Below are 25,887 nucleotides of genomic sequence, written 5' to 3' on the forward strand. Positions count from 1 at the left end.
TCCTTCCTATTTCAGTTTTAGAAGATTGTGTGTTTCTAGGAATTTATCTATTTCTCCTAGGTTGTCCAGGTTGTTGGCATATAATTTTTCATAATATTTTCTTATAATCCTGTGTATTTTTGTGGTGTCAGTTGTTATTTCTTCTCCTTCATTTCTTATTTTATTTATTGGAATCCTCTCTTTTTTTGGATGAGTCTGGCTAAAGGTTTATCAGTTTTGTCTATCTTTTCAAAGAACCAGCTCTTGGTTTTAGTAATCTTTTCTATGACTGTCTACTGTCAGTTTCATTTATTTTTGCTCTAATCTTTACTACTTCTTTCCTTCTATAAGCTTTGAATTTTGTTTGTTCTTTTTTTCCCTAGCTCCTTTAGGTGTAAGGTTAGGTTGTTTGAGATTTTTCTTGTTTCTTGAGCCTGCATCACTATAAACTTCCCTTTTGGAACAGTTGCATCCCAAAGATTTTGAACTGTTGTGTTTTCATTTTCATTTGTCTCCATATATATATGTATATATATTTTTTTCTTTTTTGATTTCTTGGTGGACCCATTCATTTTTTTTTTAATTTTTTTTTTTGTTTAAAAAAATTTTTTTTTCAACGTTTATTTATTTTTTGGGACAGAGAGAGACAGAGCATGAACGGGGGAGGGGCAGAGAGAGAGGGAGACACAGAATCGGAAACAGGCTCTAGGCTCTGAGCCATCAGCCCAGAGCCTGACGCGGGGCTCGAACTCACAGACCGCGAGATCGTGACCTGGCTGAAGTCGGATGCTTAACCGACTGTGCCACCCAGGCGCCCCCCATTCATTTTTTAGTAGCATGTTGTTTAGCCCCCATGTATTTGTGTTCTTTCCAGATTTTTTTGTTGTAGTTGATTTATAGTTTTGTACTGTTGTGTTTGAAAGAGATGCTTGATGTGATTTCAGTCTTCTTAAATTTATTGAGACATGTTCTGTGGCCTAACATGTGATCTCTCCTGGAGAACATTCCACGTACACTTAAAGAATGTATTCTGCTGTTTTTGGATGAAATGTTCCATATATAACTGTTAGGCCCAGCTGGTGTGATATGTTGTTCAAAGAGACAGATTCCTTGTTGATTTTCTGTCTGGATGATCTATCCATGAAGTAAATATGGTGTTAAAGTCCTCTGTCATTACTGTATGTATTACTGTGGGTTTTTCTTTTTTGTCTATTAACATTTGCTTTATGTATTTAGGTGCTTCCATGTTGGGTGCATAGATACTTATAATTGTTATGTTCTCCTGTTGGGATTGTTTCCTTTATCATTATGTCTCTTGTCTGTGTTTTGTCTCTTGCTATGATTTTTGTTTTAAAGTTTACTTTGTCTAAGTATTGTTATCTTGGCTTTTTTTTCCCCTTCATTTGCATGGTATATGTTTTTCACCCCTTCACTTTCAGTCTATATGTTTTTAGGTCAGATGTGAGTCTCTTGTAGGCAGCATTTGGATGGGTCTTTTTTTTTTTTTTTTTTTTTTTTAATGTGTATTTATTTTTTGAGAGAGACTGTGACAGCGTGAGTGGGGGAGGGGCAGAGAGAGACACACAGGATACTAAGCAGGCTCCAGGCTCTGAGCTGTCAACACAGAGCCTGGGGCAGGGCTCAAACTCATGGACCACAAGATCATGACCTGAGCTGAAGTCATGACCTGAGCTGAAGTTGGGCGCTTAACTGACTGAGCCACCCAGGTGCCCCTATGTATCTTATTTTTTTAATCCATTCAGTTACCCTGTATGTTTTGATTGGAGCATTTACATTTAAAGTAATTATTGATACGTATATACTTATGGCCATTTTGTTAACAGCTTTCTGTTTTTTCTGTAGTTTTTCTCTGTTCCTTTCTTTTGCTCTCTTCACTTGTGGTTTGATGGCTTTTTTTACTACTACGCTTGGATTCCTTTCTCTTTATTTTTTGTGTGTCTAGTATAGGTTTTTGATTTGTGGTTACCATGAGGCTTATATACTATAACATCTTACATGTTTAGTTTATATTAAGTTGATGGTTGCCTAAGAACTTTATTAATTTCACTGTCAAGCTTCAGGGAAGAAAGAAGTTCAGTGTGCAGGGAAATCTGTCTTTGTGCTTAAACCACCCTGAGGTAGCCCTGAAAGTGATGGACTGTACTATGGCAGAGCACAGATTCCATTGCAGATGGAGGACACAGCGAGGAGGCAGAGTGTTTTGTTTAATGTTTCTTTGCATCTTTAATAATTGGGAGTCTATTTCCCTGTTTAAGCACGAAACCTCATAAGTGATGGATCAATGTCTGTTCTTAATCCCAGGAAGGAGTGTTAGGAGATATGTAAGAGCTGGGACTTGATATATTTTTCCACAGTCCCAGGAGATCTGGGCTTCAGCTCAGCACCAGGACTGTCTCCACCTGCCATAGAGGACTATTGAAAACATGTCTTGCTTGTTTAAGCTTCTTTGATTTTGTGACTAAATATATCTGGTAAAATTGTTTGTGCTCCCTTGGTTGACAGAATTTTGTCATAAAAATCTCATTTAGATGCTGGTTTATCTTGAGGGCCACTGCCATTTGAAACATGGGCTGCCAATCTTGGCTGCCGGCTCTTGGGACACTTTTAATTGCAAACATCAGATAGTGCTGATGAGAAGGTGTTGTAGTTATTTTAATGGTCACTTGAAAATTAAAATTTGTAACTAATTTATTAAGACAAAAGTTTATTTATTGACTGTTTACAAGGGCCTGATTGGACCTATAATCTAGTAGCCTATACCACTTTTGTCTTTTCCTCTGTCTTAACAGGTCTGTGCATTAAGTAAAATGAAAATCTTTTTTTTTTTTAATATTTATTTACTTATTTTTGAGAGAGAGAGAGAGAGAGAGCAAGCGTAAGCAGGGGAGGAACAGAGAGAGAGGGAGACACAGAATCCAAAGCAGGCTCCAGGGTCTGAGCTGTCAGCACAGAACCTGATGCGGGTCTCATGAACCGTGAGATCATGACCTGAGCTGAAGTCAGACGCTTAACTGACTGAGCCACCCAGGTGCCCCAAAGTAAAATGAAAATCTTAAAGCTTCTCTTGTGGCAGAGGCACAATTGCATTTCAGTAGTAAGGATGTGGAATCTTGCCACTTTTAGGGCAAGCTCTCAATGTATGTGGGCCCTGGGTACAGTGTCTCCCATCTTGATTATCCTCTTCTATAGGAATGCAGTGGAGACAGACCAGAGAGTCCGCATGGCCCGTTGCTGTGAGGATGTCTGTGCTCACCTGGTGGACTTGTTTCTTGGGGAGGAAATTTTCCAGACTGCAAAGGAGACCCTCCAGGAACTGCAGTGCTTCTGCAAGTATCTCCAGCGGTGAGTCCTGTGTCCTTACAGATGAAATGGATGCATGTGGGGAGAGCCTTTTACAAAGATGATACTTTCAGATATAGTCAATTATACATACCCACGAATATGTTCCTTCCTAAAGGGTAAACGCTAAGGGATAAATAAGGAATTAGATTGGGGGCTGTTTTGTATTTTGACAAGTATTCATAGGTTGCTCTCTGTCGTTTACCTAATGCTTTTTGATGCAGGGAGATGGCTCTGAACAAGCCAAATTCTAGCTGTATGCACCCACATGGATGAATTTCTAAAACTTATATAAGTGAAAAAAAGCAGTTTTTAGGGAAATCTGTACAACATACAAGCAGGGTATATTCAAACTAAATACATTGTTATAAATTTATGTGATGGTACAACCCTAAAGAAGAGAAGGAAAATTAACGATCATAAACTTAGTGCAGCGGTTACCTTTGGGAGTGAGAGCGTGCATAATTGAGCAGGGCCCAGTGCTGGTCATGGCCACTGCTTCTTAATTGGATGGAAGTATGTGACTATTTTATCATGGATCTTTATGTATTAAAATTTTTTTTTTAAAGTTTATTTTGAAAGAGAGTGCGTGAACAGGGGAGGGGCAGAGAGAGAGGGAGAGAGAATCCCAAGCAGACTCTGGGCCGTCAGCACAGAGCTTGATGTGGGGCTCGATCACATGAACTGTGAGATCATGACCTGAGCTGAGATCAAGAGTTGGATGCTTAGCTGACTGAGCCAACTAGGTGACCCTGTCGTTAATCTTTAAACTTGGGCTTGTACTGTGTATGTTGTATCATGTGTCATTTTGTAACAGCACTTAAAGTAAGAGTGTACTTGGAAGTTTCAACCATATAAGAGGGAATATAGGGAGAAGTGAGTCTCCGTACCACAGAAGTCTCCATACCCATCTTCCTCCTCAGAAGCAGCAGCTGCTGAGTACGCATCCAGAAGCCTTCTGCCCTTTTTTGTGGTTGTTAGCACAGACGGCAGCATCTGTGCTAACCTGTCTGTACTCCGCTCGAGGGAAAGCGGAGGCCTCACCACAGCAGCACATTGGACTCTTCCCAGGGTTGTCAGTGCAACCAGAAAGGACCCATCTAGTTCTCCGGTGATGGACTTTCACATGGCTTCTCTTTTTAGCTATGGCAGAGTGCTGTGGTGGTCGTCCTTGTACAGACATCTCATACAGGTGCACACATATCTGGAGAGAAGTTCCCATGAGTGGTGTTGGCTGGGTCAGAGTGTGTATCTTGTATCCATATCCATATCGCCAAGTTAGCTTCTAGAGATCATTGAGCTTCAGTGCTTCAGTTCACTACTTTTGTTGTTTACCACCACTCATCTGCTCTTGTGCATTTCCCGTGCCTGAGTGTTAATTTTAATTGTTTCATTTCTTAGCTTGAGGACTATTGCTGAAAAAAACTTAAATGTATTGCCAGAAAACGTGCTTCCCTACGTTATAGCATTGGACTGTGGTTTTGCATTGGTCCTCGTAGTAACCTTGAAAATACCCAGTGATGATACGTTGTTGTGCCCTCCAGGTGGAGGGAAGCCGTCGCAGCCCGGAAAAAACTGAGGCGCCAGATGCGGGCTTTCCCTGCAGCGCCTTGCTGTGTGGACATGAACAACCGCCTGAAGGCATTGGCACCCAGTGCAGAGTGCCCCATTGCTGAGGAGAATCTGGCCAAGGGCCTCCTGGATCTGGGCCATGCAGGGAAACTGGGCATCTCCTGCACCAGGTCAGCACTTAGCCTGCCATGGCCGCCTAGTGTTCCCCAGCCCCACCCGGCTTTACGGAGAGCGTGGATTAATGTGTGTGTTTGGAGGGAAGGTGGAGAGAATCAGAGAACGTGAAAATAGATGCAGGATTATATTCTTGAAGGTCGTCTCTTCCTCTAGTTCTGGATGTATGACTTGTGCTACATGCTTTGATTTCACACTCCTTTTCCACTTAAAACACTCAGGGCCTGGTAATTGAATTTTACTTAGAATCACATCTTTGTCTTCTGGTCTTTCTGGATACATCTATCAATTTTCACTGGTGGAGTTTCTTCTGTCCCCATGACTGTTCTTGAGGGCAGGATTTTTGTCTGTTTACTACTCATCTCCCATGGGCTTGATATTTGTGGAATGAACAAGTTCTCCGACTGATCTGTTTATCAGAAAAAGTTTTCTTGGTCTCCTAACCATTCTCTATCAGGAGACACTATTAACCAGTTACTTTCCACTCAGAACATCAGTAAATATTCACCAAATTCCTTTCATGGGTACTGAGGTGGCCTCATGAAGGCACAGTGTCTTCCTTTCTTTGTAGGTTACGGTGGCTCAGGAACAAGACAGTGCACCAGATGAAGGTTCAGCACTTTCACAAGCAACTGCTGAGGTCTGTCATCCCCCTGCCATGTGTGCTTCTCCTGCCTGGGACTTGTGCACTGGCTTACCCTCTGTGCTCTGTTCCTTCCAGTGATGCAGCATGGACACCCCTGGACCTGCCATCCCTCGTGGCCAAGTACCTCCCTGGAAGGTGGGAGCGTGTGTTTTGGAAGCTGGTGCTGGTGTTGCCTGATGGAGAAGAGCAGTCCCCAGGGAGTCCTGGCAGGTCAGGAAGGGTTTCCCTCCCTGGGCTTTGAGGTTGAGAAAGTGGCTTCAGGAGGTGGAGTTTTATAGGAGGCTGGGAGGGACTCTGGCCCTTGTCGCACAGAGGAGTCCAAGCATGAATCTTGTGCCAACAGAGAGTGGGCAAAGCAGTAGAGTTTACTGAGAGAAGGCATAAAGCTCTCAAGAGTGAGAGGGGTCCCATCCCAACTGTTTTGCCACCAAGGATTTGTGTCCCTGACTTTTTATTGGGACCTTATCTGAAAGTTTGTGAGACTCCACTCCTGACACTGGCCCAGGCAGGTCTGGAATACGTTTATCCTTTTTTTTTCCAAAACCCCACCGCTACTTCAGCCTCCCACTTGTAGCTGCAGCCTGCCTCTCTGAGGGTCCCTGATCTAGCACTGCCTAATATTAGCCCTTTCCCTACTCAGAATGACTTCTCTTGAGAGCATGAGGTGTGAGGGACTTGCGTAGTCTGTTTTGTTTGTGATTTGAAGTTGACACTTTAGAATATTAAAATTTTTATCCTGTAAATTTGACAATAGTCTGTATCCAAAAACATTTAAGAGTTGATCCTTTTTTTTAAATTAAGTGATTTTTAAATTTACATCCAAGTTAGTTAGCATATAGTGTAACAATGATCTCAGGAGTAGATTCCAGTGATTCATCCCCTATGTATAACAGCCAGTGCTCATCCCAACAAGTGTCTTCCTTAATGTCCCTTACCCATTTAACCCATCCCCACTCCCACACCCCCTCTTTTTTTTTTTTTTATGTTTATTTATTTATTTTGAGAGACAGAAAGTGAGTATAAACAGGGTAGGGGCAGAAGGAGAGAGAGAGAGAGACAGAGAGACAGAGAGACAGAGAGACAGAGAATCCCAAGCAGACTCTAAGCTGCCAGCACAGAGCCTGATGAGGAGCTCGAACCCATGAACTGTGAGATATGACCTGAGCTGAAATCAAGAGTCGGATGCTTAAATGACTAAGCCCTCCAGGTGCCCCAAGAGTTGATCCTCTTTTAAAGTTATGGTGAGGTGTATTGATTAGAGCCCACATCATTTTAGACTCTTGGGGAAGACAGTTTGTAGTGTGTTTGCTATAGTTGCATTTAAAAAAAAAATTTTTTTTTTTTAACGTTTATTTATTTTTAAGACAGAGAGAGACAGAGCATGAACAGGGGAGGGGCAGAGAGAGAGGGAGACACAGAATCTGAAACAGGCTCCAGGCTCTGAGCTGTCAGCACAGAGCCCGATGCGGGGCTCGAACTCACAGACCGCGAGATCATGACCTGAGCCGAAGTCGGCCGCTTAACCGACTGAGCCACCCAGGTGCCCCTCATTTTTTTTTTTTTTTTTTAAAGGAAAAAAACTTCAGGCATATTTTAACAGATTTCTAAGAAATTGACGTAGCATTACATGTATTTCCTACAACCAAACTGCTTCCAGAAATCATGTTTAAAGCAATTACAGAACATGTTTTCTTTTTTAGCAGCTTTATTGACATGAATTCACATATAAATTCCACCCATTTAAAGTTTTCATTTCATTGGTTTTTAGTATATTCACAGAGTTGTGCAACTATCTCCACCATCTAATTTCCAAAACAGTTTTTACCTACAGAGAAATCCCATATCCATTACCAGTTACTCATCATTCCTCCCTGGCTTCAGCTCCCAGAAACCACTAATCTGTGTCCTGCCTTCTATGTATTTTCCTATTCTAGACGTTTTGTATAAATGGAGTCTTACAATGTGTAGGCTTACGACTAGCACTTTTCACTCAGCCATCATGTTTTCTGGGTTTATTCATGTTATAGCAGACAGTACTTTTTTTGTGTGTGGCTGAATAGTATTCCATCGTATGAACAAAACACATATTATTTGTTCAGTTGATAGTATTTGGTTTGTTTCCATTCTTTGGTTATTACGAGTAACGCTATGAAACATCCATGTATAACTGTGTGTGGACAGATGTTTGCAGTTCTGTTATATACCTAGACGTGGAATTGCTACGTTGTGAGGTAACTTTATGTTAAGTCTTTGAGGAATTGCCAAACTTTTCCACAGTGGCTGCACCATTTACATTCCTGTTAGCATTGTTGGAGGGTATTAAGTTCTTTGAATACATTCCTTTTTAAGCAGTTACTCTTGGAAACTGCTTAACTAAGGAAAAAAAAAGTCATAAAGATTATAAGACAACTGAGCAAAGAGGAGAGTTGTCTTATATTAAATGTATTTAAATGGTGAGTCATTTCTTAGAGTAGCTGTCTTCTGATTCACTAATAAGTTCACTTGGAAATATACATCACAGTAATTCTTAAGATCTCCAGCATGAATTTTTTTATTTAATGTTTATTATTTTTGAGAGAGAGCATACCCGCACACACAAGTGGGGGAGGGGCAGAGAGTGGGTGACAAAGGATCTGAAGCAGGCTCTGTGCTGATAGCAGCAAACTGATATGGGGTTTGAACTCATGAACTTCGAGATCATGACCTGAGCAGAAGTTGGACACTCAAACTGACTGAGCCACCCAGGCGCCCCTGCGTGAAACTTAATTCTGTAAAACATTTTTATAGTTGACCCTTGAATAACATGGGGTTTAGAGATGTCAATTCCCTTGACACAGTCGAAAATCTGAGTATAACTTTTGACTCCCCCCAGAACTTAACTACTAATAGCTGCTGTTGACCAGAAACCTAACATAGTCAACATTGTGTATTTATTTGTATTTGTGTATATATGTATTTATTATATACTGTATTCTTACAATAAAGTTACAGAAAAGAAAATGTTATTAAGAAAATCATAAGGAAAATATACTTACAGTACTGTACTGTAAGAATGGATCAGGTTCATGAGTGCCCTCTCCTCTCGCCACAGTAGATAGCCCAGGAGAGTTCCTTGGTCTAGTTTAAAATCACAGCCTGTTTTGTCCAGCTCAACTTTACAGTAAGAGTTGGTGTCTGTGAACCTACATCTGTGTGGTATTTCTTTTTCACTTTTCCTAAAAATCTTTATAGTTTAAATTTAGAATTCTTTTTCAAGTGTTATTTTCCTTTATTCACAGAATTTTAGCAAACTGGTTACAAGTCAAGTTCATGGGAGGTGATGGCTCAGTGGGTGACACAGGCACCATGGCTGGGGGAATTCAGACGCTTGCGCTGTTTCACGCTCTCAGCAGCAAAGGGGATCAGACAGTCGCTGTCAATGTGTGTATAAAGGTAGGTGAGAATCGTGTATTTACTTCTGTGATTTTCTTTTTTTTTAATTATTATTTTTGAGAGAGAGAGAGAGAGAGACACACACAGGGAGACAGAGCATGAGTGGGGAAGGGGCAGAGAGAGGACGACACACAGAATCTGAAGTAGGCTCCAGGCTCTGAGCTGTCAGCACAGAGCCTGATGTGGGGCTCGAACTCACGGACCACGAGATCATGACCTGGGCTGAAGCTGAATGCTGAGCCACCCAGGCGCCCCTGTGATTTTCTTATTTCACTCACTCTTAGACATTATTGGAATCATGGAAGTGCGTTGAAGTGGTTTTGAAGAAGTGTGGGAGGCTCAGAAGCCCGTATCATGTCTGTTCCTCTTTGTGTCCCGTTGACATCCCATGGACGCCTACTTGGTGTGACATGCCAGGCTAGATTCTCAGGAGTGCTGTGAGCCTTAATCATCTCAGGTCAACAGACCTCTTTGAGAACTTGGTGAAAACTCAGAACCATCCCGACAAATGCATAGATGCACATAAGTCAGGAACCCTGAACTCCTCCTTCACGGGCCTCTGATAATTAATCTGAGAAGTGTAAGAGAGCATTTCGCAAAAATACAGTGCCTGCTATATGTCACATGGTTTGCCAACAGCTAACATCTTTGCTATAATGGCTTCCTGATACATCAGGTCTTACAAGAGAGTAATTAATGGTTTTTTTTTTTAATTTTTTTTTTACATTTTTTTTAACGTTTATTTATTTTTGAGACAGAGAGAGACAGAGCATGAACGGGGGAGGGTCAGAGAGAGAGGGAGACACAGAATCGGAAACAGGCTCCAGGCTCCGAGCTGTCAGCACAGAGCCCGACGTGGGGCTCGAACTCACGGACTGCGAGATCATGACCTGAGCTGAAGTCGGACCCTTAACCGACTGAGCCACCCAGGCGCCCCGTAATTAATGGTTTTTAATCCTATGCAGTTTTCACTAAACTTGGTCCCACCAATATATGTAAGTTCAGTATTGGGCATTTCAGGTCAGTTGGATTTGTTTTACATTCAACTTGTCCTAAGTTTTTGATCGTAAGTTCTAATTTTTGTTTTTTATAGGTGTTTGTTTAGTATAGATGTTAATTTTTTTTTTAATTTTTCTTTATTCTTATTTAAGTAGAGTTGGTACACAATGTTATGTTAGTTTCAGGTGTACAATATAATGATTCCATAAATCTATACATTATGCTGTGCTCACCACAGTGTACCTACTATCTGTCATCATACAGTGCTATTACAATACTATTGACTATATTTCCTATGCTGTACCTTTTATTCTCTTAATTATTCATTCCATGGCTGGAAGCTCATACCTCCCACCCTCCTCCGATTTTGTCCAGCCCCCACTGCCTCCCTTGTGGGAACCATCGTCTGAGAGATTCTTATTTAACGAGAACCTATTTCCTCATTTGAATAAAGTCTACATAAATAAATTTTAGGTGTTAGCATATGTTCAGATAAACCCAGAAGTGTATTTTATTTGCTTGGAAAAGAACGATGCAGGGCAGAGAGTGTGGGCTTCCGTGTGGAGCAGACCTGGGGTTGTCAGCTGCTGCTCTGGCCAGCTTTTTGAGCCTAGGCGTGGTGCCCTCCATAATGTAGTCCTGACTCACTGCACCAGGGTCTCATGAGGGTTAGCCAGGTTGCATGCTCAGAGTGTTCAGTGAGAACCTGCTGTCTACCCTCTGCCCTGACCAGAGGGTTTACAGTGCCCAGGCCTCTCCTCTTCCTAAGAAGGTCACCTTTGTGGCACACCCTGCTCATCTGCGTGTGATACTGTAATCCACATTCCTTCTGTCCTTGGAGCCTCTTCAAATTGTAGTTTGGTTATACAGTTTTTATTTATTTTGTTCTTCCATTTTATGTTACTTATTTATTTTAATTTTTTTTTTTTAAATTTAAGCAAACTCACAACCCCAAGATCAAGAGTCTCATGTTCTTCTGAGCCATTCAGGCACTTTTGTTTTTCTATTTTAATATTATTTATTTTATTTTCTAAAAGTAAAAGTAATACATGTATAAAACCTTAGAAATATAAGGAAGTACAGAGGAAGCATAAAGATGATAAGAGCCATTTATGCTCTTGCCATTCAGAGGTAACAGTAATGTCTTGGTTCATGTTCTTCCCTTTTTTCCTATGATCATAAAGTCAGACTTCACCTACTGGACAATTAGTTTGTTGTTGTTCTTGCCTTTATTCTTAAGTCTTTTAATCAAAGTAATATTTGCAGTACTTAAAGAGTCAGATACATGTCATGATGCATAATGAGAGATAGCAGCCCCTGCCTCTCTCCTAGGGGTTGATTTCTGTTGTCTTCCCAAATCACATGCTTACACAGCTGTTTCTCAGTTTACCCACTTTAGATGTTCTCCACTGACTTCTCATTAAAATATATCTATTGTTGTATAACAAATTAACCCCAAACTTAGTTTAAAATAGTCAAGATTTGTTATCTCATAGTTTCTGTGGGTCAGAAGTCCAAGTGTGGTTTAATTGGGTCCTCTGGCTCAGGGTTTCTCACAAAGCGGAAATCAAGGTGTAAGCCAAAGCTCTGGTCTCATCCGAAAGCTTGACTGAGGGAAGAGCCACTTCCAAGCTCGCTCTTGTGGTTGTTGGCAGGATTCACTTCCTTACTGGCTGTGGCCAGGGCCTCTCCATGAGGCAGTGTGTAAGTTGGCAGCTGGCTGCCATCTGCTGGGCAGGACGACAGAGTCTCTCTGTAACCTAATCTTAAAAGTGATGTCACTTTTTTCTGATTCTGTCTGTTAGAAGCACGTCATGGCAGGGGATTGTGCAAGGGCATGAGCACTAGGAGGTGGGATCATGGGGCTGTCTTCGTGGCTGCACCCCGTGCCAAGTGAGGAGTGAATTGGTACACTATGGTCCCACCCAGCCTTCCTTAATTTCCAAGGTGGCTACATCATCACTTTATCTTATCTCAGTGAGTGGGATCACATTTTGATGGCTGTGTGATTGCTGTTTGCCTCAGAACCAGCCAAGTGTTCTGTGACTATGTTTCTTAATTTTATTGCAAATTGTAGTTGCCTTCTTTTCTCACTTACATACTTGTCTCTGTATCTCTCATTAATTTTTACCCAAATGTGCCAGCAGGTGGGTTGTGTGCATCTTTTTTTTTTTTTTAATTTTTTTTTCAACGTTTTTTATTTATTTTTAGGACAGAGAGAGACAGAGCATGAATGGGGGAGGGGCAGAGAGAGAGGGAGACACAGAATCGGAAACAGGCTCCAGGCTCTGAGCCATCAGCCCAGAGCCCGACGCGGGGCTCGAACTCCCGGACCGCGAGATCGTGACCTGGCTGAAGTCGGACGCTTAACCGACTGCGCCACCCAGGCGCCCCGGTTGTGTGCATCTTAGTAGAGTTTCAGATGCTCTCTCACTTCACCTTATCCCTTTGAGAAAGTGCCATCCTCTTGCTCTCCTGTGGGCTGATAGTGTCCCAGGTTGTGGCTGCCACTCGATCTCCATTCCACTAGCATGGTCCTGCTCTTCCCCCTGCTAACCCTGTGATCTCAGGCAGGTTCCATGTGACTCTGTGCTGCCTGTGTAGGAGTGCTCTTATGATCCCTCTTTTATTAAAAAAAGAGATTTGATGCTCTTGTTTATTTGTATAATGATACCAACCGGCTCTCCTTTTCTGAGGAGCTTTCCTGATGTTCACTTTGTTCATTTCTTCCCCTTCCCCAATTTTTACTTTGTGCCTTTGTTTCAGTTTTTAAACAATCTCTGACTGGCTTGTACCTCTTGGAGAGAAAGCCTGTCTCCTTCTTACATCATACTGCATTACCCATTCATTCAGGTATGCATTTCACAAGTATTTGTTGAGTGACTTCTCTGTCCCAAGTACTATTCCACATGCTGGGTTATAGCAGAGAACACATCAACACAAATCCCTCTTCTCAGGAGCTAATATCCTGGAGGGAGAAGGAAACTCGTGGGTAGAAAAATGTCAAGTGCCCGTCCTCCTGGTTTATAATCCAAATTATGGCAGTCCTTCTCCCCTTTCCCATTCTTGCTTGCTGATACTTATTTTATTTTATCTTATTTTATTTATATATTTATTTCATTATAACAAATGCATTCCTTAATCCCCATCCCCCGTTTTACCCATCTTCCCACCTGCCTCCCCTCTGGTGACCATCAGTTTGTTTCCTATAAAGAGTCTGTTTCTTGGTTTGCCTTTCTCTTTTTCTTCATTTGCTCTGTTTGTTTTGTTTAATAAATTACACATGAGTGAGATCTTACGATCCCTCTTTTACCAAAGAGGGAACTGAGGCTCCGAGAAGTTAAACAAAATAGCCCTAGGCCACACAGCTGCCACATGGTGGCACTGCACACAGGTGCCCTTGAGGATGGAGTGAGCTGTACGTGTAGAGTTCCTAGAACAGCGCCTGACTAACACAAGTGCTTACTTGGTCCTGCCATTGACAGCAGCAGGGTGTGGGGTGTATCTTCGAGTTTCTTCCAAAGAAAGGATCTGTGGGAGCAGACGTTTTAGTCCTTGCCTCTTTGAAAATGTGTTTACCCTTGTATTTGCTTTGTGGTTCAGTGAGGTTTGTAGAAGTGTGGGTTGAAAGGTTTTTCCTTCCAGTTTTTCTCCCAAGGTCATCTGAAATCCAGAGTTGCTGTTGAGATGTCTGAGGTGATTCCTGTTCTTTTCTCTGTGGCCTGGTCTTGTTTCTCTCTGGAAGCCTGCTCTCTGACCCTGGGGTTCTGAAAATCCACTGGGGTATGCCTGGTGATGACTTCTTTTGCTCACTGTGCTGGGTTTGACGGGGTCCTTTCAGGCTGGAGAGTACTGTTTCACTTCTGGGATGTTTTTGCATCTCAGTGCTACCTATTTTCCTTCTTTTGTTTTTTGTTCTCTTGAATTCCTGTGACAGATGTTGGATCTTGTCAGTTAATTCTCTAAGCTTCTTATCCTTTCAATTCTATTTTCTGTTTTGTTTTTAAATATCATGCTCTGGGAGATTCATTGACTTTTTTTTTTTTTTTTTTTTAAATGTTTATTTATTTATTTATTGGGAGCGGGCAGAGAGAGAGAATCCCAAGCAGGGTCTGTGCTATTAGCATGGAGCCTGATGTGGGGCTCAATCTCGTGAACTGTGAAATCATGACCTAAACTGAAATCAGGAGTCAGACACTTAACCAACAGCAACCCAGGTGCCCCAAATTGACTTTATATTCTATACATTCTACCAAATTTTTTATTCCATATGTATCATTCATTTTTTCTTACTGTTATTTGAATTTATCATATCATCTTGTGACTATTTTTAGATGCATCGTGAGAGGAAATTAGGATTTTTTTTTTTAATTTTTTTTTTTTTTTTTTTCAACGTTTATTTATTTTTGGGACAGAGAGAGACAGAGCATGAACGGGGGAGGGGCAGAGAGAGAGGGAACACAGAATCGGAAATAGGCTCCAGGCTCTGAGCCATCAGCCCAGAGCCCGACGCAGGGCTCGAACTCCTGGACCGCGAGATCGTGACCTGGCTGAAGTCGGACGCTTAACCGACTGCGCCACCCAGGCGCCCCGAAATTAGGATTTTTGAGGTGGGAGCTTCTTTATGTTCCATGCATGATTTGTTTCCTTTGGATTTCTCTTTTTTTATTATTCTGATCTCTCTCTTATGTTGGAGGCTCTCCTTGGACACCTTATCTGAGGCTGCCCATACCTGAGTGAGGCCCTAAAAGGCTGTCCATAAGCTCTGTGTTTGAGGTGGGGTAGCAGGTAGCTGAACAGCAAGCGTACAGTTTTTAGGGGGACTCCCAAGTGTCAGGATCTGCATGTTGTTTTCTTGGACTGTTTGGTTTCTTTGGGAAGGATTCGTCTTATCCTCTTGGCCAGCTGCTGATGGTCTTGGGACAGGTGGGGAGTGGCCAGTGCTCTGTCCCCTCCACTATGCTTGCATCATTTCAGGATAGGATGTCTGCCCAGGGGGCAGATTGCACTTAAAGGCCACCTGCAGGTGGGTGGATGACCTATAGGGCCACTGCGGTGGGTGTGAGTTACCTGTGTGGTCCTGAACCTCACCTCTGGCTCTTGGTGCCGCTGGATCTGGGTGCTCAGGGCTTTTGCAGGCTCAGTCAGCCTGGTTCCTTCCATACCTCCATCTGTAACTCTTTAGGTCTGGCTTCTTCTGCTTCCTTAATCTTAACAGTGATTGCTCCCATGTCTGTGATGCTCTCATGAAACTGGTCAGAATCCCTTGTCTGCTATTGGTTTACCTTTACTCCCTTCTGTTGTTATGGGCTTTACCTGTTTGGGTTCTTTTGGTCGGGTGGGGGGGGGTGCTTACCTGTTTTTATACCTGTTTAAGGGTAATTGTTAAGATTAAAGTAACATCTTCAAACACACTTCTAGCTAGAGGCTGAATTATTATCTGTTGACTTGGCTGTTTCTTGAACTAATCTACAGCCTCATGGAGGAGGGCAGCCCAGAGAGCAGTGAGCATTTGGTCGCGCTTATTCTGGGGCTCACATTCACTGCTGATTTGTCCCCTGGTGTGTCCCTCCTGATGGTCTAGATGTTGTTCCAGGTGGCTCACGGTGCTCTCAGCGACTGCGCCCTTGATGCTGTGGAGACGCAGAAGGAGCTCCTGGGAGCCAGTGGGCTCATGCTGCTGCTTCCCCCCAAAGTGGAGAGTGAGGACATGGCGGAGGAGGACGTGTACTGGCTGTCTGCGTTGCTACAGCTCAAGCAGCTCCTGCAGGCCAAGCCCTTCCAGCCTGCACTTCCACTTGTGGTCCTTGTACCTAGCCCAGGAGGGGATGTCATGGAGAAGGAAGTGGAAGATGGTTTGTGAAGGCAATTTCGTTTATGAACCAGCATGTTTAAAAATGGGTCGAGCCCCTGGTTTGAGGACGTGCTGGCAGTGTGGTGTGTGTAGGGAGTCGAGGGACAGCAGTGACTGGGAGCAGGGATGGGCGGGGTCAGTGCAGTGAGATGTGTTAGCTTGTCTGCACGCTGAGAGCATAAGACAGGTAACCTCTGTCTGTTTCTCTCAAAGGTCTGATGCTACAGGATTTGGTTTCAGCTAAGCTGATTTCAGATTATACCGTTATTGAGATTCCTGATTCCATTAATGACTTACAAGGCACAACTAAGGTGAGAAGTCTTCATCATTTTTAAAGGTCTGATAAGACATTTCAATTTTCCCCTTTTGTTCTGTCTTAAATGTAGTATATGTCACTGCTTGGATTTTTAACATTATATTTTGACAACTTAAGAAAATGTAAGCAGAAATCAAAATAAAAGACAAAATTTGCCTACAGTCTTGCTCTCTGAAACATATTAAATTGTTCATGTAAATTTGTTGTAATAGTTACATTTTGGGAAAGAAGTGCCTGGAATTACAATGAAAGTAACTGCGGGAAGCTAGAGGGTGTGAGAGTATGTGGGTGTGCAGCAAGGTGCTGGGCCTCCTAAGCATGGGGGGACCTGGCTTCCCTTTCTGTGCGTGGTGAAGGTGGTGTGCAGGGCTGGGTTACCTTGGGCCTGAGCCCTTCCAGGGTGACCCTGCAGGCTTTACTCCTCAGGATAAGATGGAACCTGGAGCCCCTCTCTGGAAGGCACAGGGGGCGGAACTCTAGTGCTGTGGAAGCTTCTGCCCACTTCCTAGTGTGGTTGAGAAGCTGGTGCTCCCTGTGGCACCTGCTGTGACAGCTGTGGGAGAGGTACTTTCAGGAAGCTCTTTCTGAAAAACAGGATGAACTGTTTAACCAAGTCTCTCCTGAATGTTTTTGCATATCAGGTTTCACGGGCTGTGCAGTGGCTGGTCTCCCACTGCCCCTGTTCCCTTGACCTTTGCTGCCAGACCCTCATTCAGTACGTGGAAGATGGGGTTGGCCGTGAGTTTAGCGGCCGGTTTTTCCATGACAGAAGAGAGAGGCGGCAGGGCGGCCTGGTCTCACAGGAGCCTGGAGCCATCATTGAGCTGTTCAACAGTGTGCTGCACTTCCTGGCCTCCCTGGTGTCATCTGAACAGCTGTGCGACCTGTCCTGGCCTGTCACTGAGTTTGCCGAAGTAGGGGGCAGCCGGCTGCTTCCTCACCTTCACTGGAATGCCCCGGAGCATTTGGCCTGGTTAAGGCAGGCTGTGCTTGGCTTCCAGCTTCCACAGATGGACCTTCCACCCCCGGGGGGTACGTGCTCTTGCCAAGGGGTCCTGGCTGGGGAGGAATGTGGGACAGCTAAGTCTCCTGTTTTCTGTTCTTACTATAGTGATAATCTGGCAGGTATTGGGCGCTGATGTGAAATTTGTATGTCCTCATCCACTGTGCGCCCCCTGCTCCCACACTGTACCCATTCACACCTGCCTTTGGGTTTAGGAGTCAGAGTTGGGGCTGTTTGTGGGGGGCTGTGGGCCCTTCATCACTGATAGAGCAGCCTGTGGGTGTCCGCACAGCCCAGGAAAGAACGTGGTAAGTGGTATTGGCCTGAACACGTAGCCCAAGGCCCACGGTTTCTGAATTGACAGCAGGTTCTATCCTGCCTTTGCCATAGGGTGTGGGGGCAAAGAGCGTGGGGACCAGGCAGCCCTGCCCACATTGCTGGCTCCGCTGGGGCCATGACACTCTGTTACTTTAACACCAGTGTTCCTTCTTTGTCGAAGAAACCTCTGTTCTGTGACTCTGGTTGTGCCCAGGTGAGGCTGTTGTGATGAAGACTCTATAGGTCCCCTGGGCTGGGCAAGGAGGCTGTCCCTTCCTTTGCTCACACTGTTAGGAGGGAATGAGGCTGTTTGCTACTTATGCAGTACAATACATGGCCTTGGCACGGCCACTCTCCTTTGGGCCTTTGAACAGAGGCCTCAGGTACCCTTGTAAACTTTGGGTTGTGGGGGTGCCTGGGTGGCTCAGTTAGTTAAGCATCCGACTTTGGCTCAGGTCATGATCTTACTGTTCGTGAGTTTGAGCTCCACATTGGGCTCTGTGCTGACAGGTCAGAGCCTGGAGCCTGCTTCGGATTCTGTGTCTCCATCTCTCTCTGCTCCTCCCCCCACTCATGCTCTGTCTCTCAAAAATAAACATTAAAAAAAATTTTTTTTTAATGGGGTGTGGTCTTCAGTAGGTCTCATAGATGCTCGTTATTGAAGAAACCCAAACGGAAGCAAACCACACGACGTAAATAGGAGCTAGGGCAAGGTTCCCCAAAAGAAGCCCAGACTTCCGGTACCAGAGTCCCCTGGGTGCTTTTTACAATACAGATTTCTGGTGTAACCACAGTCCTGTATAATCAGAGCCTCTAGGTTGGACTCTGTTGTTTATTTTGTCCAGGGTGACTGTTTGCATCTCTTAACGGGACGTGGGGAGGGAGATGCTCTTTGTTCAACAGCTGTGGTTCTATTGTATTCAAATTCGAAAGCAAACTTCTTAAATACACAGTTGCCTTTTCCTAAGAAAATGTGGAGTGAAGACATTTTGTGTAGTGTCCACCTGTATACTCTGGCCAAATCTTGTAACTGAGGAGGTGTTTTCTCTCCAGCGCCCTGGCTCCCCGTATGCTCCATGGTGGTCCAGTATGCCTCCCAGATCCCCAGCTCTTGCCAGACTCGGCCTGTCCTCCAGTCCCAGGTGGAAAACCTGCTCCGCAGAACCTACCGCAGGTGGAAGAGCAAGAGCCATTCGCTGGGCCAGGGGGCAGGGCCCTCGGTTGCCGAGATCCCATGGGATGACGTAATTGCCTTGTGCATCAACCACAAGCTGAGGGACTGGACACCCCCTAGGCTTCCTATCACATCAGGTAATTAGTGCTCGGTGCTGTGGGGTCACATCAGGAGGACTACTTGGTCCAGTTTCAGCAAAGAAAGATGTTTACTTTGATGTTTCTTTTTCTGTGGGTCGCTGCCCTTCCTTTCTATAGGACTCCCCTTTAAGCCAGTGACTTCCAGTGGCTTAAGCCAGTGGCTTAAGCCAGTGACTGTTAACATTGGGAGGAGCTAGGAGTATTCCAGGGGAGCCTGGAACCATCTCCCCGAAATGGGCCCCTAGGCTGGCTCTAAGTTAGATTTTGGTAGCTCTGAGTAGTTGTGTACTGGTCATGCCACAGTCTGGACCTGAGCCTGTCTGAACCTTAAATGACCCATGGATGATGAGGCATGTTTCGTCAAGCATGGGAGTCAAGTGCATGGCTTTAGTTAGTAGGGCTTGTTCTTAAATCGGTGTATAAGCAAACTTCAAGTGGTCACCTGTTGCTTGTTGCTCTTTTGATACTCTTTTCTCATTTGTTTTTGTATTTTTTCAGAGGCTCTGAGTGAAGATGGTCAGATATGTGTATATTTTTTTAAAAACCACTTGAAAGCATATGATGTTCCTTTGTCATGGGAACAAGCCAGAATGCAGACACAGAAGGAGCTACATCTGAGTCATGGGCGGTGAGATCTGTGTGTATTGTGTGTTTCTGTCCTGACAGCCAGCAGAGCAAACTGTATTATTCTCCTCCAGAGTACAGAGACAGAACATTAATGTTCTACACACAGAATCCAGCCCACTGTGGTTAGATTTAGACAAATACCTCAGGAACAGATTATTCTTATGCAAGCATCTCATTTATCAGACAAACCTGACCCTGAAATCATAACATAGCCAGGAGAATCTAGACAAAAGAAAGTAGACATTTCATCTCATTTACAAACCTAGTTCAAAAGTACTGAATAAAATGTGTTAGCACATATAATTTTCCAGTACATAAAAAAGTTCACAAGTAGGCTTTATCCCAGGATAAACAATGTCAACAACAGAAATCTCTTGTAATTTGCTGTCATAGAAAAATAGTGATCATTTCAGTAGGTATTTAAGTTCTTTTATTAAAATCTGTACCCTCCAAACCCAATTTATACTCATTCTTGATAAAATTTCTTATCAAACTTGGGTAAAAAAACTCCTTACCTTCATAAGGCATTTCACCATAAAACTACAAAAAAAAAAAAAAAAAAAAAAATCCTTCTTGCTAAGACATTAGAAATATGAATGTCAGAACAGCCTGAGCTGCCTGATTTCACTTGTTCACTGCTGTCCTGGGAATGCTGCCCCGATGCAGGGACACAGATAAGATGGTGTAAATACCAAAAAGGAGGAGTAACTGTCGTTTTTAGACAGTTAAATTGTCACTTCAAGAAAATCAACAGTTACATCCATAGAACTATTTGGAGTTCAGCCAGGTGATCAGACAGATGGACTTACAATGTACAAAAATTCTCATTCACAGCAGCAACTAACCCTTAACATATGGACGTATACTGATCCAGGAAAGGAACTAAACCCTTGTGCAGGGAACTCTCAGGGACTTGAAGGTGTGAAGAAAACCTGAATGAATGAGAGGTCAGCTAGCTTTGTTGATGGGAAGATGGAGTGCTGTAAAGATGTCAGTTCTTAAACTGTAAAGTCAGGGCTTTTCTAATCAAAAACCCCAAAGAGGAATTTTCCCCCTGGTCTTGACAAGTTAATTCTAAAATATATTAGGATGAGAAAATATGTAGCAATTGCTGAGAAAATTTTGAATAAGAATAACAAGGAGGTGGGGTGCCTGGTGGCTTAGTTGGGCAAGCACCCAACTTTTGATTTTGGCTTAGGTCATGATCTCACAGTTTGGTTCGTGGGATCCAGTCCTGGTTCAGGCTCTGTGCTGTCAGCACAGAGCCTGCTCGGGATTCTTTCTCTCCCTCTCTCTTTGCCCCTCCCCCTAGAAACAAATAAACATTGTAAATAAATAAATAACAAGGAGGAACTGCTGTGCCTCATATCAGAACATATAGTAAAGTTACAACAAATAGATGAGAATAGGAAGTCCAGAAACAAATCATATGGGACAAAGTACCATGCGAAACCAGTGAGGACAGACGTTGGCATCTATTTAGAAAAAATAAAATAGTAGACCCCCTTTCTCCCTCTGTTTGTGAATATTACTTACACAGGGATTTAAGAGCTAAATGTAAAAATACGAACCTTACCAATATTAGGGTAAAATAGAACCTTGTTGATAACCTTGGGATGGGAAACCAAACTCTGAGTAGAGAAGCTCCAAGCACCCAGCTGCCCAGGAGAGAAGGTAAGCCTTTCCTGTAAGGCAGAGGTTGCCCTTCCTTCCTTTGTGCCCAAGCCTGACCCTGAGGGAAGCAGGAGTAGGCAAGGGTAGGTCTGGGGCTCTGTGTCTACATGCACACTCTACCTGCTGCTGGAGGAACCTTTCTTCCTCCTTCCTGACCATAAGCATTTCAAAATATGTACTTACAGTTTGGGGATAAAGTCTTTGCATCCGTCTGCAAACAAGTTTCCTGCTCCGATACTGCACATGCACTGGAAAGGGAAGAGGAATGTAGAGCATGGCCCAGAGGGGCGGGCTCCCAGCACCCAGGATCTGATGCGTGGAGCCTCTGCCCAGGAGCTCCTGGCCCAGTGTCTGTCCCGGAGTCTGCTGCTGGAGAAAGAGGAGAGCAAGAGGTGAAGTCTATTCCCTTAGGTTTATTGTGTCCGTTAGGCCCCTTCATGCTGGATTAGCAAGGATCACAGTGACGTGACTGTTTAAAAAAGAAGGCAAGTCAGATGTGTGAAGTATAAGCTCTTTGAAGGCAGAGGCAGTGCCCTAGATAGTAGGTCTTAAACTGTTTGAAATCAGTTTCATTTACTGTTTATTACTGAGAGTGGTAAGTTTTCTGGTGGGAGAGAAAGCATGGCTGGCTGATGGAGTCTCTTCAGTGGATAGTGAGTGCCGAATGTGTGGCTGCCACCGGCTCTCTGCCCTTGGCAAGCCTGAGGGTGCCAGTGCGTCGTCCCACACCGTAGACACTCCTCTGCGTCTCCCACCACCCTTCTTAATGGTTTTACTGAGAAAGAGAACCAGGAAGAAGGCAGTTTACAAGGTGGCCTGTACCCCATCCCCTCACCCCCAGCAGCCTCCCTGGGTCCAGCTTATCACCAAAGGCAGCCCCTCCCCTTGGCTGGGATCCGATCTCCCACCCACTCAGGACACTCACGTGAGCTTCTCTGTTATGTCCCCTTCCTCCCAGCACCCTAGAACAGGGAACCATGCCTGAGCCATGCTCCTTTGATCGTAAACTCTTCAAACAGTGTGATCCTCCCTTCTGTCCTCCCAGTCTCTCCTGAGCCCGTCCCTGCCCCCATGTCTGCTCTGGTAAGAGTCACAAGCAGCTTGCTGAACTGACCATGAGCCCCCGTCTCCAGCAGCGTTCCACACCTTTGTTCTCTCCCTCCTACCTCGCAGGAGACCTCGTCCCTTTCCTGCCCAGCTGGTAACTCCCCCTAGGGCTCTCCAGGTTCTTCTTCATCCCCCCACCCCCTCACCTAGCCTCTGTGCTGTTTGCACCCCCACTCCCCAGTGATAATCTCCAATTTCAAATAACGTCAATATTCTGACAACTCTATATCTAAAAACCCTGAGTTCTCTGAAATCCAGATTTGAATATGCAACGGCTTCCTTAAAATCTTCATTAGTCATTTATAGGATGCCTGATAGCCATCTCAAAGCTAACATCCCAAATCTAATTCCAGGTTTTCCCCCATTTGAGATGGTCTTCCCAGTTGATGAGATTTTCTCCCCCAGTGCTTTGGAATTATTCTTCCACATCCAGTTCATCCATAAATCCTATTGTCTCTATCAAAAATGTATTCAGAATTGGACCATATGTTGCAGTGGGCTGTGGTCTAGTCTTGGCAGACCCAGTGTGAACCTTTCGTGTGAAGCAGAGGTCATGTTTTCCTTTGCTCACAACCTTCCAATGACTTCCTCTCCAATGAAAGGCAGAATCCTTATGAGGTGGGCAGGGCCTATGTGATCTGCCTCCCATTTCCTTTCTGACCTCTGCTCCTTCAACCTGTGAGGTAGCACACAGCCAAGCCTTTGTGCCTGCTGTTTCTTTTGCCTGGAACTCTTCAGCCACCTCCAGATATCCCTGTGGCTCACATTGCACTCATGTCTGGTCTCTGCTCAAATGTCTGCTTCTCAGTGAGGTCCTCCTTGCCTGTCCCCCAAACCCTTCCTGTCTTCATGTCTCTGCTTTGTCCTTCTCACCTTCAGACTGCATTTCCCTTTTCTTTTGTTCTTTGTCTATCTCCCCTCACTAAACTATAAGCCGCTTACAGCCGGGCCTTGTCTCTTTTCTTTCAGTGCTGTATCCGTACCTCGAATGGTGCGTAGTGTTTGGTGGGGGCTTGTTGGAAGAGTGAATGAATGTGTCATGATTTTCAAAGTAGACTTTCATAGGTGTGTATCATTTAAGCAGTTGGATCAGATTGTTTTTCTTGAAAAGATCAGTGAAAAAAGTGGATGGAGTGAACATCTTACAAGTGTGTTAGGTGGTGGTGGGATATTATTTTGAGATAATTTTAAACTATAAGCAGCAATCCACACATCTGGATAATCCATCAAGAGATAAGAATTAATTATAAATACCAAAATAAGCCAGAGAAAATAAACCAAATGGGAGAATTATGAGTAATGTTAAGTAACATGCAAAAGCAGTTGTTTGGATAAATGTGACCTTTTCTGTTAAATATAAATTGGACTTACAAATTAAAGAGAAGATTAAATATTTTTAGGAGAGTGGTTCTGCTTCTCATAACTGTTCTACCCTTAGTAAAAAGCAAAGCTTTAAAAGGTTAAAAGTAGGGGTGCCTGGTTGGCTCAGTTGGTGGAACAAGTGACTCTTGATTCTCGGGGTTGTAAGTTTGAGTCCCATGTTGGATATAGAGACTACTAAAAAAATAAAATCTTAAAATTTTTTTTTAATTAAAAATATTTATAGGAGAAAAATGAATGATAGTTAAACGTTTTATTCCTCATTCTCAAATGCTTTAGGTTTGAAGATCAGCTTCAGCAGTGGTTGTCTGCAGACGCAGGAGTGTTTACAGATTCAACATCCCTTCCCCTCTACCTTCCTCAGACCCTGGTGTCTCTGCCTCAGACTATTGAACCTGTGATGAAGACAGTGACCACTACCAGCCCTCAGGTGGGAGGAGCGTACATTTGGCATTTGAATTAGAATTGAAGACAGAGAATGGCGGGGAAAAATAACCGTTCATCATATGGTATTGTGATGATCAATAAATTATTAGCTTAAATTAGATCTTTTCTTAATCTGTCAGTGTTATAGAGGTCCAACTAATCCTGAGTTTCTATGTGTAAAATGAAGGGGGAGTGGAATTAAAACATGCTTACAAATTGAACAAAACCCATAACCGTGTTCTGACACGCAGTGAGGGCATTGAGGAGAATAACAAAGGTGATGACGGTGGCTTCTGTCTGTGCGCATGATGTCCAAGCCTTGGCATCACCCCAGTCTTCCTCTGCGGGGTTAACTTTCCCTGAGGAAAATTAATGAACGAGGAAGGTAAGATCACAGACGTCAGGGGCTCACCCAGGAGTGTGGCTGAGCTGCTTTTCAGAGCCAGACCTGATTGGCTCCGAAGCTCAAGGTCTTTCTACCTCATGATCCTCTTTCAGTGGTAACAGAAGCAAAAACAGAGTTTTCATCATAGATTATAATGCTGGACATTTAAAAAGTATGCTCCTGGACTGGTTTTAGGAAGCCCTTCAATAGGGAAGAAAAGCAAATTAAGAAGGCATACTCTTTCCATTCATCAGTTTGGCAGGTACCTTAAGAATGTTTGTACGTTTTGACTTAACAGTTCTGCCTTAAAGAAACTACCATATATAACAAAAATTGATGGGTTTTTGTTGTTGTTGTTCACCTGTAGTATTAATCATACTGCATAAAAAAATGGAAACTAAATATCCAAAGATGGGAGTCAGGTTAAACAATTACAGGACATATGATGGAATAGCTCATAGCCCTTGACAATTATATTTTATAAAAATGACTGACACTGGAAGTGGATGATACAATGAAGAGAAACATTCTATGTGCAGGTGATACCAGCTGTATATGTATGTGCTGAAAGAGGCTGGAAGGATGTATATGATAGATGCCAAGAAACGGGTTTGTTGAGCCCAGCAGGCCACAGATGAAGTTTCTAACATGAATCAGATATACTGCCTTCAAAGAGAATATATTTGGGTTTATGGATCTCCCCAAACTATTTTTAGGTTCTTTTTTATTTAAATAGAATGAAAGGCCAAGGGAGCAACTGCAGTTGTCAGAGGCAACAGGCACATCTGTGACTGAACGGCTCAAGCACCTGGAAAGGCTGATGCAGAGTTCAAGGGAGGAGGAAGTTGCCTCTGAGCTCCATCTCTCTGCACTGCTGGACATGGTGGACATTTGAGCTACGGGACCTGAGAGAGTGAGAGTCTCCCGAAGATTTTTGCTTTTACTCGAAATAATGTTCTTCTCAGATGTTTGATGCACTGTTGGAAATGTGATTATTAATCATGCAAATAAACCATTTGAGTGTCTAATGAGGCCATCCCAAGTTTTCAGAATGAAAGGCTCTTTTCTCCTGTGCAGTGTCTTTGATATTCTTACGTTTCATCTCCTCACATTGTCACTCACCAACATAGACTGTGAGGGAGTTTGCAGCTTACATTTCTGTGTGCATCATTCGTTTCTAAGTTGCAATCACTGATGTGTCAGACATCAGTAACACAGGGACGAACAAGACACAGGAACCCTGCTCACCAGGCCCACCTAGCTCACATCCAAGAGAGCCAATGTTATATGTACATAGCAATCTGAAGGTGTGTGCAGGGCA

General features: G+C 43.6%; 1 protein-coding gene across 5 annotated transcripts in view; it reads left to right on the forward strand.

The window, feature by feature from the left end:
• The window catches only part of MCM3AP (minichromosome maintenance complex component 3 associated protein), a 55,797-nt gene extending 30,189 nt beyond the window's left edge, over positions 1–25,608 (forward strand). For 2 of the 5 annotated variants that reach the window (XM_047846844.1, XM_047846843.1), the window contains exons 17-29: positions 3,190–3,342; positions 4,884–5,081; positions 5,657–5,725; positions 5,807–5,941; positions 9,010–9,163; positions 15,747–16,017; positions 16,230–16,327; positions 16,974–17,364; positions 18,707–18,964; positions 19,466–19,595; positions 21,454–21,660; positions 24,035–24,185; positions 25,303–25,608. In XM_047846844.1, coding sequence (XP_047702800.1) covers positions 3,190–3,342; positions 4,884–5,081; positions 5,657–5,725; positions 5,807–5,941; positions 9,010–9,163; positions 15,747–16,017; positions 16,230–16,327; positions 16,974–17,364; positions 18,707–18,964; positions 19,466–19,595; positions 21,454–21,660; positions 24,035–24,185; positions 25,303–25,461 — 2,374 coding nt within the window. In that variant the 3' untranslated portion in view covers positions 25,462–25,608. Of the gene's footprint in view, positions 1–3,189; positions 3,343–4,883; positions 5,082–5,656; positions 5,726–5,806; positions 5,942–9,009; positions 9,164–15,746; positions 16,018–16,229; positions 16,328–16,973; positions 17,365–18,706; positions 18,965–19,465; positions 19,596–21,430; positions 21,661–24,034; positions 24,186–25,282 lie in introns of those variants that run through there. The other 3 variants (XM_047846846.1, XM_047846845.1, XM_047846847.1) reach the window with 3 other exon arrangements.
• The last annotated feature ends 279 nt before the right edge of the window (positions 25,609–25,887 follow it).

This window comes from Prionailurus viverrinus, unplaced genomic scaffold (genome assembly GCF_022837055.1).
Source record: "Prionailurus viverrinus isolate Anna unplaced genomic scaffold, UM_Priviv_1.0 scaffold_42, whole genome shotgun sequence".
In the NCBI taxonomy this organism is placed as follows: Eukaryota; Metazoa; Chordata; class Mammalia; order Carnivora; family Felidae; genus Prionailurus; species Prionailurus viverrinus.